General features: G+C 36.8%; 1 protein-coding gene across 2 annotated transcripts in view; it reads right to left on the bottom strand.

Annotated features, from left to right (window-relative positions):
• The window catches only part of Man1a2 (mannosidase alpha class 1A member 2), a 136,721-nt gene that overhangs the window by 55,688 nt on the left and 64,683 nt on the right, over positions 1-16,350 (bottom strand). For both annotated transcript variants that reach the window (XM_052179639.1, XM_052179640.1), the window contains 2 exons: positions 15,815-15,909; positions 267-390 (listed from right to left, as the gene is read on the bottom strand). In XM_052179639.1, the coding sequence (XP_052035599.1) occupies positions 267-390; positions 15,815-15,909 (219 nt within the window). The remainder of the gene's footprint in view (positions 1-266; positions 391-15,814; positions 15,910-16,350) is intronic.

The raw sequence follows: 16,350 nt of genomic DNA, 5'->3' as shown, positions 1-16,350 counted from the left end.
AACAGTGTTCTTAACTAATAAACCCTCTCTCCAGTCCTAAATTTTGTTTTGTCTTAACATGCTGGCTATGGAGTTCAGAACCATGATTAGAAATGGGATTAGAATTAAATAAAAATAGTAGTTATAACTTCTCAATAAATACTTAAATATGCATGCTCTAAGTAGAAAGAAATTTAAAAAGCAAAATAACTAAAGAGAAAAATAAGCAATGAAAACCAAAGCCCTGAAAACGTCTTTTGGCAAACTTGTAGAGGGCAGAGACGAACCTTATTATAGTAAGTGAGGTCACCAGTCAAGTAGCTGAGGTGGACAAACTCCATGTGCAGGGTGCCAAATTCAGCCAGGATGCTGCTGCCTGCAGACGCCCAGCCCCAGTTTCGACCCACTCCGCTGAGTAATAGGGGGATAGAAAGAGACAGGATTAGGGAAAGTAAAATGAGCATCTTAAATAGATCATAGAAATTATTACATCTATTATGTTTATCTTAATTTTTGTTTATTGAAAACTTTAAATCAATAATACAGTCAGGTTTTAAAAATCAAGACAACATAAAAATTAAGCATCAAATATATTTTATCTATCCTCATCCCTTTGCATCACTTAGCTCTATAATCATTCTTTACTAGCTTCTTACACATGAAGAACTTTTATAAATACACAACAATACATGTATTTGTCTGTCTGTTTGTTTTTTACCTCTTATAGGCAAAGCATAAGCGAAGTGTACTAAGCGCTCTGAACAGGCACTGTATTCTTGTAATGTGTCTTGTTAGTCTTTCCACATCAGTTCACAATAGCAGCTTTCTCATTGCTTTTAATAGCTGGGGAGAATTTTCTTATATACTTGCATATTACTTTAATTTTGTATGCTGTTAATTTAATATGCTCTACTTTAATAATCTAGGTTAAAAACACACTAAAATCTACATCTGGACATACACAGCACTAACTTTTACAGTTCCTTCATTATATAATACTATTTTCTTGTTGAAATTATCAGAGGCAAATACCACTATCATTTTTTTTCTTTTATAGCTAGAAGAGAGAATCAAAAAAGGAATGTGGATATAGTAATATCTAAGACAGACATTTATTTTCACAAATAATAAGAATGTACTATGCTGCAGGACAGACATCAATAAATATGACATATAAGATTCCTGCTCTTGAAACAAATAAGACCACTGAAATGGTGAAAACTACTATAAAGAAAATCAAGTTGAAAAATAGAACACTGAATACTAAGGATAGAAAATGCATCAGAAGAAAGGCCTTTTCTGTATTATGATCAGACAAAGTGTTTCTTAGTCCTGATCCCAGAGGAGTCTCTGATGAGTAGAATTTTCTCCAAAGAGAAAATTCCCAATAAAGGAAGTAGCAAATGCAATGGCCTGGGGGGAAATGAAGGTGACAGACTATAGCTGGAGTTTAGAAAGTCAACACTACAGGGTGCAATTAGAGAGCTAGCTATCACCCACACATGCAAGGATGCTGTAACACCATGGTAAATTTTCAAAATTTTTATTTTAGTGTAATAGGACACAAAAAAATTAAGAATGACAGCATATATTTTAGCCATAAAGCATAACATTTAGAGATCAGCTAGATTTCAGCTAATGATTTTGTTATCCTCTATAAACAAAATCTAGGCAAGTCCAACAGTTTACAGTCAGCTAAAAGCAACAAAAGAAAACATCACTAAAAGTATATGCAAATAATTTTCAAAAGACCAAATTCTAAACAAGTTTTTATGTTATTTCATAGACATCATTCTAAAATATAAAATTTGACTCAAATAATTCTAATTTAAAATAAAACTACTAAAGACTAACCAATTTAAAAAATTAAATGCTTCAAACTAATGCCATCATAATTTTTCCTACAAATGTTATACTTTCAGCTGATCAAAGAGAGACATTAAAATGCTTTCATATATACATGAGTAAGAAAAATGTGCAGTGAATACTAATAAATAAAACAATTCAAAACAACATGACATCTGTCTGCTAAGCTAAACATCAGCGATGAGACAGAAATGCTTGGCAAACTTTTGAGGATTAAACAGTCATCAATGTAAAGGTCCTACAATTATTTTAAATTGTTTGATAATGGATCATCTATAATTTGTATTTTCCTTGAAGTCCAAACAAAATCTTTAATCTATGTATTTAAAGAACAAAGCTTCTAGTGAATTGCAATTTTAAGAGCAAAGGTTGCCAACAACTGATGTTCATATTTATCCTCAAAACTCAAGAAACCAAATAAATGAGAGCACTCACACAGTGTACAAGTTTAAACCTAGAAACCTGATCAATAGAAATAAGCATTATGGAGCTCCAAATTTCACTCCTATGTATCTACATTATGAAAATACAAGGCCTGAAAAAATAGCCATTATGGTATGCAAAAATCTTAAAGTAGAAATATACTTCATTTAAGCAGAATTTGCTCCAAAACAGCTACACACACAATATTTTACTAACGCAGGCAAGAATGAAGAGACGATATTAATAATTTCAAATGTGGATTAAATATATATCTCCTTAACTTTCTTAAAAATAATATTATTTTGGTGATAGTTTTAAGTGGAACTGTTTTACAACACATTAATTAAAAATTTTAAATTGAGGCTGGAGAGAGAGCCCAGCAGGAGCCAGGTTTGGTCCTCACCACCCACCCATGCAGCAGCTCACAACCACCTGAGATTTCAGTTCTGGGTGATTTCAGTATGTTCTTCTGGCCTTGTGGGCACCAGGTACACATGTAGTACACATATAGAAACACAGACAAAACACTTTTACACATAAAATAAAAATAAATATTTTAAAGTATTTTAAAAGGAAGTAAACTTTTTAATTTAATTAAAGTAAAAATGCATCAATGAGGCATTGAAGGAAAAGCTACAGTAGAACAACAGAGCTCCAAACAAGGCAAACCTAACAAAATGACTGGGACAACACACACCTTTCTACAACACCGCTGTGTGCAACTGTTCCCAACTCTCCAAGACACATACTAGCAGACTGTATTTAACAGCAGGACTCGACTCTCTGCTGCCTGCAAGAAACGCGCCTTACTAGCAAAGACACAAGCAGCCTTAAGGTGAAAGAAAAGGATAATCTAAGGAAAGGGAACTAGAATGTAAGCAGATATGGCTTTACTAAAATCTGACAAAATTGATGCACTAGTTGCTTTTTGTCAAGTTGACACAAACCTAATGCCTCCATAAGACTGGCCTGTTGGCAAGTCTGTGGATCATTTTTCTTGATTAATAATTATAATTAATAATTGATATGGGAGGACCCAGCTCACTGTTGGTGGTTCCATCCCTGGGCTGTGAAAGAAGAGAGGCTGAGCAAACCATGAGGAGTAAGCCAATGAGCAGCGCCTCCAGGGCCTCTGCACACTCCCGCCTCCAAGCTTCTGCCTTGAGATCCTGCCCTGATTCCCATAGCGGTTCATTACAATTAGGTTCATTACAATTATAAACTATTTTAAAATTCACTCTTTCTTTTCCAAGTTACTTGGTCATGACATTGCTCTCACAACAGTAGAGACCCAAACTAAAACAGAAAGTGGTACCAGGTTTGTGAGATATGGATGACAGACCTAACCATACTTTGATGAGATTGTGGGAAGGAACATTTTGGAATTTTGACCTCTAGTGTTCAAAGCTTTAACAAGCCACCACAGGAACTCAGGTGATAATGCTGAAAGCAATGCACGTGATGGAGGCCTGACTTGTAAAGTTTTTGAGAGAAGAGTCTACCAGGGTTGTTAATGTACTATTTTGTATTAATAAGTAGTGGTTCTAGTGAGTTGGAGCTGAAGAATCAGCTCTGATTAAGAAGAGAACAGCATAACTGAGGCAAAATATGGGAAGTATCCTCAGGGTCCACACATGGAGGCTGGGGTACAAGAAGTGGCTAAGACTATACCTCATGCTAACCAAAATGGTTTTTATTCCAAGAATAAAAAGATACTTCAGCATATACAAATCAATAAAACCAACCTATTAATAGTCTTACAGATATGAGCAACATGATCACCAAAATACAGAAAAGGCATTTATCAGAATCCAATAATAAAGGCTATTTACAATGAACCAGCAATGATTCAATTAAACAAAGGCACTTCCACTAAATAGGAGTGAGACAAGGATATCTAGTTTCGCCCCTCGTATGTGTGACAGCTTGGTTAGAGAAATAAGAGATATAAACAGGAACAAAAGAAGTCAAGTTATCCTGTTAGCAGACAAGATGATCCTATATACAAGAGAGCTAATAACTCTACTACACAACTCTTAGAATGGACAAACATATTCATCAAAATAGCTGAATACAAAATTAACATGCAAAAATCAATAGCTTTACACACACACACACACACACACACACATCTCATGAAGAAAAAAATCAGGAGAACACAACTCAATCGTTTTTTTAAAGAAAGAAAAGAAAAAAACTAGGATAAAACTAACAGAAAGTACATAACTACTCCAATGATAATTTTACAACACTATAGAAACTAATAGTACAAAATGGAAAAATCTTGCATGTTCGTGGGATGGTAAACTTGACATTGCAAAAATAGCTATATTACCAAAAATGACCTTATTTAATACAATCGCTATCAAAATTCCAGTAATGTTTTTTACAAAGCTAGAAATTCACATGAAGGCACAGAAGACTGCAAACATCCAAAGCAACCCTGAGCAAAAAGAACAGCTGAGTATATTTTGAATTTTGAACTACCCTACAAAACAACAGTAACAAAAACAGTATCCTACAGATACAAAGCAGACACAAGTAACAGACTAGACAAGAAGCCCCAGAACTAAATCCATACAAAGATGCCAATAATATACACAGCAATGTACACTTGAGGAGAAAAGTGACCTCTTCAACATACAGTGCTGGGAAAATGGACATACATATGTAGAAGAATCAAAATAGCCACACACTTCTCATTCTGAACAAAGTAAATTAAAAATGAATTAAAGACCTTATACTGTACATCCAGAAATTCTAAAAGCTGGTACTAAGGAGAGAAAACATTTCAAGATGCAGGTACTGCCACAGACTTTCTGAAGAAGACTGCAGGAACTCAGAAATATCACCAAGAATTGACAAATGAGATTGTATCAAAGTAAAAAGCTTCTGTACAGCACAGGAAACATAAACACAAGAGACGAACTCCAGACTGGGAGAGAATCTTTACTGTCTCTTTTTTCTCCCAGTAAAATTGCCTTTTTTCTCTGCACTGCTCTCTTTTGTCTGACCTCCTGAGAGCTGGGCTGATCCTATTCTGTCTAATCTTCCTCTGATTCATCACTTTGTCTTCCATTCAATTAGACAACACTTTCAAACATGAGTGTTTCTTTCTACAAACTAACATTGCCTTCATTGTTTGAGATAAAAGATGTATGCTAAAGACTGAGCCACACAACTAGAAACAGTTTTTTTCCCAGTAAATATAGCACAATCTTGGGATTCACAGTGTGATCAAATATCTTGCAACATTTGAGATTTACTGCTGTGAGTTAGTGTTCAGTTCTTGGTTTTGCTAAACAGTATTTTACTGTACAAGCATGACAATGATTTGGCTTGCTGATCAACATTTGAGAAAATCACAGTTTGGCAAATTTATTATTAAAATTAAAAATGAACTTTGTATGTATAGTTACTTTCTCTTGAACATATAAATATAAACCAAAGGATAATTTTAAGGCCTAACTCTAGTTTAATTTTATAAGGACAACCAAATTTTTCTTAGTGAAGATATTACATCAAGTTCTACCAACATAAATCTACTCTTCAGTGTTTTGAATTTTTTCTGTCAAGTTAATTTTTATCATTTTTATGCAATATTTTTTAATATTCCAGTAGTCTCTGTTAACTCATTTTGTCTAACTGTGATGCCCTAGGGATGATTAACATATATATTAATTTATAGAGTCCATATCACCACATAGCACTTTACAGAGGCCATCTCTATTACTATTTCTCTGCCTGTTTCTCTCCTGACAGATTTCACTACCTTCTCCTGTTTCATACCATGTCTAGTCATTTTCAGTTGGATTCTGGGTAATAAGACACTCTGTTGTTAATAATTAAGCTTCATTTCATCCTTGGAGACATGTTTAATGTCCTTGTGATGGCTACGAATGCCTCTGTGATGGCACAGTTGTTCAGTGAGAACCTGGCTGTGAGGCTTACAGCTGCGCGTTCTCTGTGGCAGACTGAGAAGGACTCTTGGGACGCTTCTAGCACTTACCTTCCAATCCAAACTTGTTTCTTTCCTTAACTTTACTAGTTACCCATTAGCTTTTAAATAGCTGCATTTTAAGTTATCTTTAAAATTAGGCAGTCATGATATATATAATTATAATTTTATTCCTCATTCCTATAATATTTATTACTATTTCCAGAAAAATGCTAAACAGTGCCTTGTTCTTGATTGTAATAAGGTGTTTCTAACTCGTTAAGAAATAAGTCTAAACACAGAAACCTGATTTTTTTTTTTATAAAGCCAGAAATACAAGATGGAAAATAACATCTTCAACAAATGGCTGCATGTAGAAGAATGCAAATAGATCAACACTTATCACCCTGCATAAAACTCAACTTCAAGTGAATCAAAGACCAGACATCCTCAATAAAAGGCCAGATACATTGAGTCTCATAGAAGAGAAAGTGGGAAATAGTCTTGAGCACACTGTCACAGGAACAAAACTTCTGAACAGAACACCAATGCCACAGGCACTAAAATTAACAATTAATAAATGCAATCTCATGAAACTGAAAAGCTTCTGTATGGCAAAAGACACTATCATTCAAAGTGGCAGCCTACAAATGGGGAAAGATTTTTAGCAACTACACACATCCAATAAAGGACTAATATCTAAAATACATAAAAACTCAAAAATACTAAATGTCAAGAAAACAACCCATTTTAAAAAACTGGGGTTTTATGTGGATGTCCTTGATCTACTTGGAGTTGAGCTTAGTACAAGGAGATAAGAATGGATCAATTCGCATTCTTCTGCATGCTGACCTCCAATTGAACCAGCACCATTTGTTGAAAAGGCTATCTTTTTTCCACTGGGTGTTTTCAGCTCCTTTGTCGAAGATCAAGTGACCATAGGTGTGTGGATTCATTTCTGGGTCTTTAATTCTATTCCATTGGTCCACTTGTCTGTCACTGTGCCAATACCATGCAGTTTTTAACACTATTGCTCTGTAGTATTGCTTGAAGTCAGGGATACTGACTCCCCCAGAATTTCTTTTGTTGTTGAGAATCGTTTTAGCTATCCTGGGTTTTTTGTTATTCCACATGAATTTGAAAATTGCTTTTTCTAACTCTGTGAAGAACTGAGTTGGGATTTTGATGGGGATTGCGTTGAATCTGTAGATTGCTTTTGGCAAGATGGCCATTTTAACTTTATTAATCCTGCCAATCCACGAGCATGGAAGATTTTTCCATTTTCTGAGATCTTCAATTTCCTTCTTCAGAGACCTGAAGTTCTTGTCGTATAGATCTTTCACTTGTTTGCTTAGAGTCACACCAAAGTGGTTGTACCATCTTACAGCCCCACCAGCAGTAGAGGAGTGTTCCTCTTTCTCCACATCTTCGCCAACACCTGCTGTCTCCTGAGTTTTTGACCTTAGCCATTCTGACTGGTGTAAGGTGAAAGCTCAGGGCTGTTTTGATTTGCATTTCCCTAATGACTAATGATATTGAGCACTTAAGGTGCCTCTCGGCCATCCGAATTTCTTCAGGTGAAAATTCTTTGTTCAGATCTGTTCCCCATTTTTTAATAGGATTATTTGGTTCCCTGGGGTCTAACTTCTTGAGTTCTTTGTATATATTGGATATTAGCCCTCTATCAGATGTAGGGTTGTGAATATCCTTTCCCAATTTGTTGGTTGCCGTTTTGTCCTTTTAACAGTGTCCTTTGCCTTACAGAAACTTTGTAATTTTATGAGGTCCCATTTGCCAATTGTTGATCTTAGAGCATAAGCTATTGGTGTTCTATTCAGGAATTTTTCCCCCCTATGCCCATGTCCTCAAAGGTTTTCCCCAGTTTCTTTTCTATGTTTTCTAGTTTTAGTGTGTCTGGTTTTACGTGGAGGTCCTTGATCCACTTGGAGTTGAGTGCAAGATACACTGCTGTAATAGTGGTCTAAAGCTTGTGGGAGTAACTGACCAACACGTAATTTGAAATAAGGCCTGCACCATGAGATAAAACCCATACCCAATTCTGTTTGGGTAACCAAGACCTGAGATTAGATGGGCCAGGGGCCTTGGGAAAAACCAAATACTACTGTTCTGCTAAGGAACATAGCAATAAAATGACTCCAAATGGCACTCTGCTATACTCATAGATTCGTGCTTTGTTCAATCACTATAAGAGCAGCTTTTTGTCCTGCAGCAGATATGAACAAATAAAGAGACCCAGAGACAGACATTATGCAGAGAGTGAAAGATTGAGGAATACTCAGGTCCAAAAGAAATTTCTCTCATCAAATCTCTCTCCTCAGGGCAGAACTCTTTGGAAGGGGGAGAGAGACAGCATAAGAGCCAGAAGGCATGGAGTCAAGGCCTTCTAGACTCAACAGGATTATACACATGTGAACCAACAGAGACCACAGCAGCATGCACAGCCTGCATAGGTCTGTCCCAGATGAGGTCCTGAGCTGAAAGTGGACACATGCCTCCACCATAGATAGCCATTTGCAAATAAAAAATGAGTCTTCTCCAAGGGAGTCTCTCTGGGAAAACAAACCACTCTTGAGGCAGCCCCATGCCCAGCCTAGATGGCCAGGACAAAACAAACTCAATTGTATCTCAGGACATATTCTGTCTCATAATGTTACATTAGGGCATTCTTTGTTTTACCTTATAGATCTTTTACATATATAGTATGGCTTTCAGTCTTGTGTTTTTATGAGATTCATGTATGTCTCTCAACTATGCATTTCTTGTGTTTTTCCTTTGGATCTTTTTCTTGCTTGGTTGTTTTGTGCTATTCCATTTGTGTGTTTTTGTTTTATCTTATTGTATTTTATTATTATCCCTTAGAAGCCAGTTTATTTTCTAAGGAGAAACAGAACTGGATTGGATCAAGATGGAAGGGGATATGGGGAGGAACTGGAAAGAGTAGGAAGAATGGATATCATGATCATAATATACTATGTGAAAAAAATCTATTTCCAATTAAAAAGACATAAATGTAAAAAATGGGGGAAAAGAAAAAGTTGGTTTAACAAAGGTTGTACAACTTTCAAGCACTGTGTTATATTTAGAGTCTTTTAGTTTCTAAATTAAATAATTAAAAGATCTACCATGTTTTCTATCAATATTTTCAATTAGAAAAATAAATATTATAAACTATTTTAGAGAGCCTAGAAATTCAGAAATGACATAAAAGGAAATATAACATACGAAGACAGGTGGATCATCAAATCAAACCAAAAAAAAAAAAAAAAAACCAAAAAAAAAAAAAACAAAAAAAAAACCTATGGGGTTTGTAGGATGGCTTTTAAGTGCAATGATTTTGAGCTTCAGAAGGAAATCAAAAGGAAAAAACGATATTAGAGCACTTTTTTTCACATCTTAAAACAGCAAATATGAAGGGTGAAGTCAGAGGAAAAATCAAGGGATACACAGTAACAACTCCAACCATCACTCACAAACAACGGATGCAAAGGAGGGAAGCAACTTCTTCAAAAGGAAGCAAACATAAACGGAGAATTCACATAAACTGAAAATATCCTTTGAACATTTATTTAAAGATCTCTAAAGCTGTCCACATGTGAGTGTGTAAAGGAGTCTGAATAACTGGAAAAGGGGAGGCAGATTCTATTCCAAAGAATGAGGGAAGAAAATGCTTCAGAAATCAACAAAATACATTATCAACATCCAAAAGATGAGCCACTGAAAGAAAGGCAGTGTGCAGGCAAGAGTGAATCCGAGCTTCCGTCCTGCTGCGCGGAGGTGAAGGAAAACACGAGCCACCCCGAGTGAGCAGACCAGACAGCCAGTTCTTCCTAAAGACAAGCCCTCAGCTCTCTCAATCCCAAACCCAGGTTCAAGTCTGGATGAGATAGTAATTCTTCCAAGGAATGGGTCAGCATGAAGAAGAATTCCGTTTTGTATTACAAAAGACCAAAAGGTAGTGCAGGATAACATCTTCAGAAATATTATTGTTTAAAAAATCATTTTGAAGTTCTTGTCATACAGATCTTTCACATGTTTGGTAAGAGTCACGCCAAGGTACTTTATGCTGTTTGTGGCTATTGTGAAGGGGGTCATTTCCTTAATTTCTTTCTCAGCCTGCTTATCCTTTGAGTATAGGAAGGCCACTGATTTGCTTGAGTTGATTTTATAACCTGCCACTTTGCTGAAGTTGTTTATTATCTATAGGAGTTCTCTATTGGAGTTTTTTGGGTCACTTAGGTAGACTATCATATCATCTGCAAATAATGATAGTTTGACTTCTTCCTTTCCTTTGTATCCCTTTGACCTCCTTATGTTGTCTAATTGCCTGAGCTAGTACCCAAGTACAATATTGAAAAGATAAGGAGAAAGGGGGCAGCCCTGTCTAGTCCCCGATTTTAGTGGGATTGCTTCAAGTTTCTCTCCATTTAGTTTGATGCTGGTTACCGATTTGTTGTATATTGCTTTTACTATGTTTAGGTATGGGCCTTGAATTCCTGTTCTTTCCAAGACTTTAAGCATGAAAGGGTGCTGAATTTTGCCGAATGCTTTTTCAGCATCCAATGAAATGACCATGTGGTTTTTTTCTTTGAGTTTGTTTATGTAGTGGATTGCATTGATGGATTTCCATATATTCATTAGTCATTAGGGAAATGCAAATCAAAACAACCTTGAGATTTCACCTTACACCAGTCAGAATGGCTAAGATTAAAAATTCAGGAGACAGCAGGTGTTGGCGAGGATGTGGAGAAAGAAGAACACTCCTCCACTGTTGGTGGGGTTGCCAATTGGTACAACCACTCTGGAAATCAGTCTGGCGGTTCCTCAGAAAACTGGGCACATCACTTCCGGTGGATCCTGCTACACCACTCCTGGGCTTATACCCAGAGGATTCCCCAGCATATAATAAGGATATGTGCTCCACTATGTTCATAGCAGCCCTATTTATAATAGCCAGAAGCTGGAAAGAACCCAGGTATCCCTCAACGGAAGAATGGATACAAAAAAATGTGGTATATTTACACAATGGAGTACTATTCAACTATTAGAAACAATGAATTCATGAAATTCTTAGACAAATGGATGGAGCTGTAGAACATCATACTAAGTGAGGTAACCCAGTCTCAAAAGATCAATCATGGTATGCACTCACTAGTAAGTGGATATTAGCCTAGAAAATTGGAATACCCAAAACATAATCCTCACATCAAATGGGTACAAGAAGAACAGAGGAGTGGCCCCTGGTTCTGGAAAGACTCAGTTTAGCAGTATAGGGCAAAACAGGAAGTGGGAAGGGATGGATGGGAGAACAGGGGGATGGAAGGGGTCCTATGTGACTTTCGGGGAGTGGGGGGGGGGCCAGAAAAGGGAAAATCATTTGAAATGTAAATAAAAAATATACCGAATAAAAAAAGTGGAAAAAAAAATCATTTGACTTGCCACAGCCTCTGAATAAAGGGAAGGACCAGAGAGGCAGCTGCAGAAAGCAGGATTGCCAAGCAGTGCAGGTGGCAGGAAGCTCAAAACAGACAGGTAAATAAATACATAAGCAAAGACAGCCCTACCCAGGTTGCCAGAAGCAGTTCCCAACAACAGAAGATCCCCTGTACTGAGAGAGCACTGCGCCAGAGTTCAGACGGTAAGTGTACCTCTACAGTCTGTGCCTACTACCCACAGCTATAGACATTAAGTCACGGGTAGACAAGATAGCCACAGCTACATCCCTTCCAGCAAGATCTTCTATACTCAGGAAGTCTTCAAGGTGCAATAGTACACTGATAGTTCCTCTGACTGTACTAACTCAGTATTGTAGTTTTCCACACTATTAGTGCACTTTAAGGCGATCCCAGTTAAAACATTAGTCACCCAGACAGTACCCCTCTAGAAAATAATGGTGAAAGAATCTTAACAGTCCACAGACCAAAATAGTAAGTGTGACCAGGAGAGGGTGCTGTCAGCAAAGAGGGAAAACGAACAAGGTCAAAATCAGTCTGGTGGAAATAAGACACATGTCCAATACAATAAACCATTGGTATGTCAATAGCCCCGAGGCTGAAGTGGCACTCCTTCACTCCATGCATAAAGCCAAATGGCAGAATATTTCCCAAATCTAGAAAGAAAAAAAACCACATAAGAATCTCACAAAGGAGTGGGGCAGTGGTGGTGGGGCACACCTGTAATCCCAGCACTCTGGAAGGCAGAGGCAGGTGGATTTCTGAGTTCGAGGCCAGCCTGGTCTACAGAGTGAGTTCCAGGATAGCCAGGGCTATACAGAGAAATCCTGTCTCAGGGGAGAAAAAAAAAAAAAAAAGAATCTCACAAAGGAGTTGACTCAAGAACTTCTCCAGGGCATATTACACTCAAGGTATCAAAATTAGGGGCTGGAGATGGCTCTGTGGTTAAAAGCCCTGGCTATTCTTCCAAAAGTCCAGAGTTCAATTCCCAGCAATCAAGTAGTGGCTCACAACCATATATAATAGAATCTGATGCCCTCTTCTGTCATGCAGGTACTCATGCAAATAGACCACTCATATACGCAAATTACATAATTACATAAATAAATCTTTTTAAAAAATGTTAAAACTATAAAACAAAGAAACAAACCTGTAATGGGAAATGGGATGCAGATACAAAGTGCAAGCACATGCAATCCCATAGCCAGAACACATGGAACATATTTAGAACATCCGTTAACCAAACAAGATCCGGGCAGTTGTATTAAAATTGTTAGGGAAATAAGAACATTTCATGAGAAGCAAAAGTGAAGGTACGTCATGACCACTAGTCCAGCACTGCAGAAAACACTAAAGGAAAATACTCTGTATACAGTAATACACAGAGGAAGAAGGAAGCCAGCCTCAATGCTGAGAGCATCTGGGTTCTTTGAAAACAGACAACTAGACAAACTAGCCCAAGGGTGGAAAAGATTCAAATTAATAAAAAAGAGTTACTACAGACTCTAGTGAAATCCAAATAAAAGAAAAAAATAGAATACTCTGACAATCTATACCATAAAATAAGTAAAATATCTGTAAAACATACATATGTTTTGGGGTTTTTGGGTTTTTTTTTTTTTTTTGGTTTTGGTTTTGGTTTTGTTTTAGTTTTGGTTTTGAGATAGGGTTTCTCTGTGAAGCTGACTTGCCCTGGAACTCACTCTGAAGACCAGGCTGTCCTTGAACTCAGAGTTCTATCTGCTTGCCTCTACCTCTTGAGTACTGGGATTAAAGGTGTACCATCACCACCACCCAGCATAAATCCTTAGACACTCTATAACCTACCAAAATTACACCAACAGGATATAAACAAGCCAACCAGGCCCATAATAACAATTGAGACTCAAGACATAATGGCATTTCCCCCTAGAGAACAGCCTGGGACTAAATGGACTGGCTGCCTAGTTCCACCAAACTGCTACAGAGCAGCTGAGACCACTGCTCCTCAAACAGCTCCACAAAGAGTCAGGAGAGGAACACTCCTCTATGCAGCCACGCTCACCCTAATAATAAAACTGGGTGAAGACAGCAACAGAAAAGAACAGTACAGATTTATTTTCCTCATGAATATAGGCTCATATCATAAGTACATTTTTTGCTAATCAAATTTTAAAATATATTAGTAAGACCCTGAGTTGGTATCAATTCAGGAATGCAAAGCTGGTTAAACATATGCAAATCAACAAATTTAACCTCATATAAATAAACTTAAGAACAGAAACCATACGAAACCCCTTATCAATGCAGAAACGACCTTTGACAAAGTTCAAAGTTTCTTCAAGACAAAATTCATGAAGACACTAAGAACAGAAGGAACATATCTCAACATAATAAACATAATAAAACAAGACTGTACTATAGACTATATAAATCTATTCTAAATGCAGGAAAACAGGGGCATTTCCTCTGAAATCTGGAAAGATACAGGTGCCAACTTCAATATATACTATTCAAAGTCATAAGCAATGTATCAGGAAAAGGAAAACACGAGGACACAAATAGGAATGGAAAAAGTCATATAACCCTGTTTACATAAAACATGACCCTAAATTTAAGATTCGGAAGACTCTACCAATATTTATAACTGACAAATACTTTTAGGCAAGTAGCAGGATGCAAAATAAAGATAAAAATTTAGTAGCTTTTCTACATAAGAAGTTAATTTAGAAACTAGGAAATTTTCATCTATAATTCCTTCAGAAATAATCCAGAATGATCCCGAATAAGAAGGTAACAGACATCTACAATCTAAGCTTTAAGATAATCAAGGAAAAAAACTGACGAAGACATCAGAAGGTGGATAAAGGTTCCTTTCATCAAACCTGACCACCTCAGTTTGATTCCTGGAACTCACATGGTAGAGAAAATAAAATTCCCACAAGCTGTCCTCTGACCATAATATTATTCCATAATACTCATGAAGATGCATGCATACATGCAAATGCATACATGTACACACAGACATACGTTTTTTAAATGTAAAAAAAAGCTTATATGAAAGAAAAGTTCTGGATATAATATACATTTGGAGACATATGCCTGCCCTTCCTCTCTTAGTGTCATTGAAATACTGAATTAAAAGTTGTGTCAGTGGGATGACCACATGAGCTGCTTTATAAAGGTAATAAGGTAAATAAAAAACAGTAATAATGAACTTAAGTCCCAAATTGTACTCTATCAAGTCAAAGGCAGTAGGGAAAGAGAAGAACAGGACAACTATCAGGATTTACACTGATGCTAAAAGCACAGCAAAGGAAACCGCCAGCAGAGTAAGGCAGCTGGCAATGAAACAGAGAGAAAAGCCTTGCAAACTATAGTTACAAGGGCATAGGATTTAGACTGCCACAGGTTCACAACTATAGAAGAACTCTCTCAACTTGTTCTAAGGTATATGGGAGTAAGGAGACCAACAGTCATATTTTCAGGTGACTTATAAGTGCAAACTTAAGATAAATAATAAGTACTACCTGGAGAAAACATGGACAGCAAAAATTTCAATCAGCATAAATAATTTAAATGAAAATTAAAATTTGGGATTATTCAAATTTTTGTATGACTTACATAAAGTAATACAAAGAAAGTATTTCATCCTAAGTAAGAAAAAAAAAGTCAGTGTTTTTGAGTGAAACTGATGACAAAGAATAATTATTTTTAAGGCTTCATGCTCAGCCTTGAACCTAGACACTATAATGAGCATCCAGCATCAGAACTGTGTGTTCCTTTATCTTTAGCATAGCATTCAAGAACAGACTGTCTTGATTTCTAGGCATGTTGCTTTCTAGCTTGTCTTAGAACAGAAAGTAGTACGTAGGAAGAAAAGGGGAGGGAAAATACTTTTAATATTGCAACACTAAACAGAATCAGAGACAGAATTGGAGACCAGCAACTGGAATGAAGTTCAAGCCAGAGACCCATCTCAAAGTACAGGACATAGCTAGAAACTAAGGAAAGGCTCTGACGTTCTTCTAAACAGACAAAGAGAACAGTAAGTCTTGAGAGCATAGTGGAATAGGTAATTGGAAATCTCCATGAACAAAATTATCAAAATTCGGTTAACAATTCTGGAACATAAATAATCAAATAAAATAGAGTTTACCTTTTCAGGTTTACCATTGCCCAGGGAATCCCAGTAGGTGTGTTAAAGGCAGGAAGGAGTTTCTCGGCCAACTGCACTGCTTTAGTCTTGAATATCTGGGATGAAAGCACAAATAATCATAAATCATAGGTAAGTACTGTTTATTGCCACCTCTTGCCATATGCATACCACAATGTACAAGTTATAACAGACATGTGGTAATTGCCATCCTTACTGCAGAGTGTACAGTAACTAGAGTGGATATCTGAGTGTAACTGAGGAAGGTTTCCCAGCACGTGATAGCCTCAGTGGACACATAGTTACAAAGAAAGGGCATAGCTCTGGTATAGACATCATCTGTATTTTTACCTGCCCCCTAAAAAATCTAAGAGAAGGCTGGGAAAATGAATCAGCTACTAAAGCAGTTGCCATGAAAGAATCAAGACTGGTGTTCAAACTGCTAAAAACCCACATCCATTCTGGTGGGCATGGCAGTTCACCTTAAGTCCAGAAACTGAGGTTGAAGACAGGATCCCTAAGCAAGCTACCTAACCAGA

Source organism: Apodemus sylvaticus, chromosome 4 (genome assembly GCF_947179515.1).
Source record: "Apodemus sylvaticus chromosome 4, mApoSyl1.1, whole genome shotgun sequence".
In the NCBI taxonomy this organism is placed as follows: Eukaryota; Metazoa; Chordata; class Mammalia; order Rodentia; family Muridae; genus Apodemus; species Apodemus sylvaticus.
This window is presented reverse-complemented; position numbering and strand designations above follow the sequence as displayed.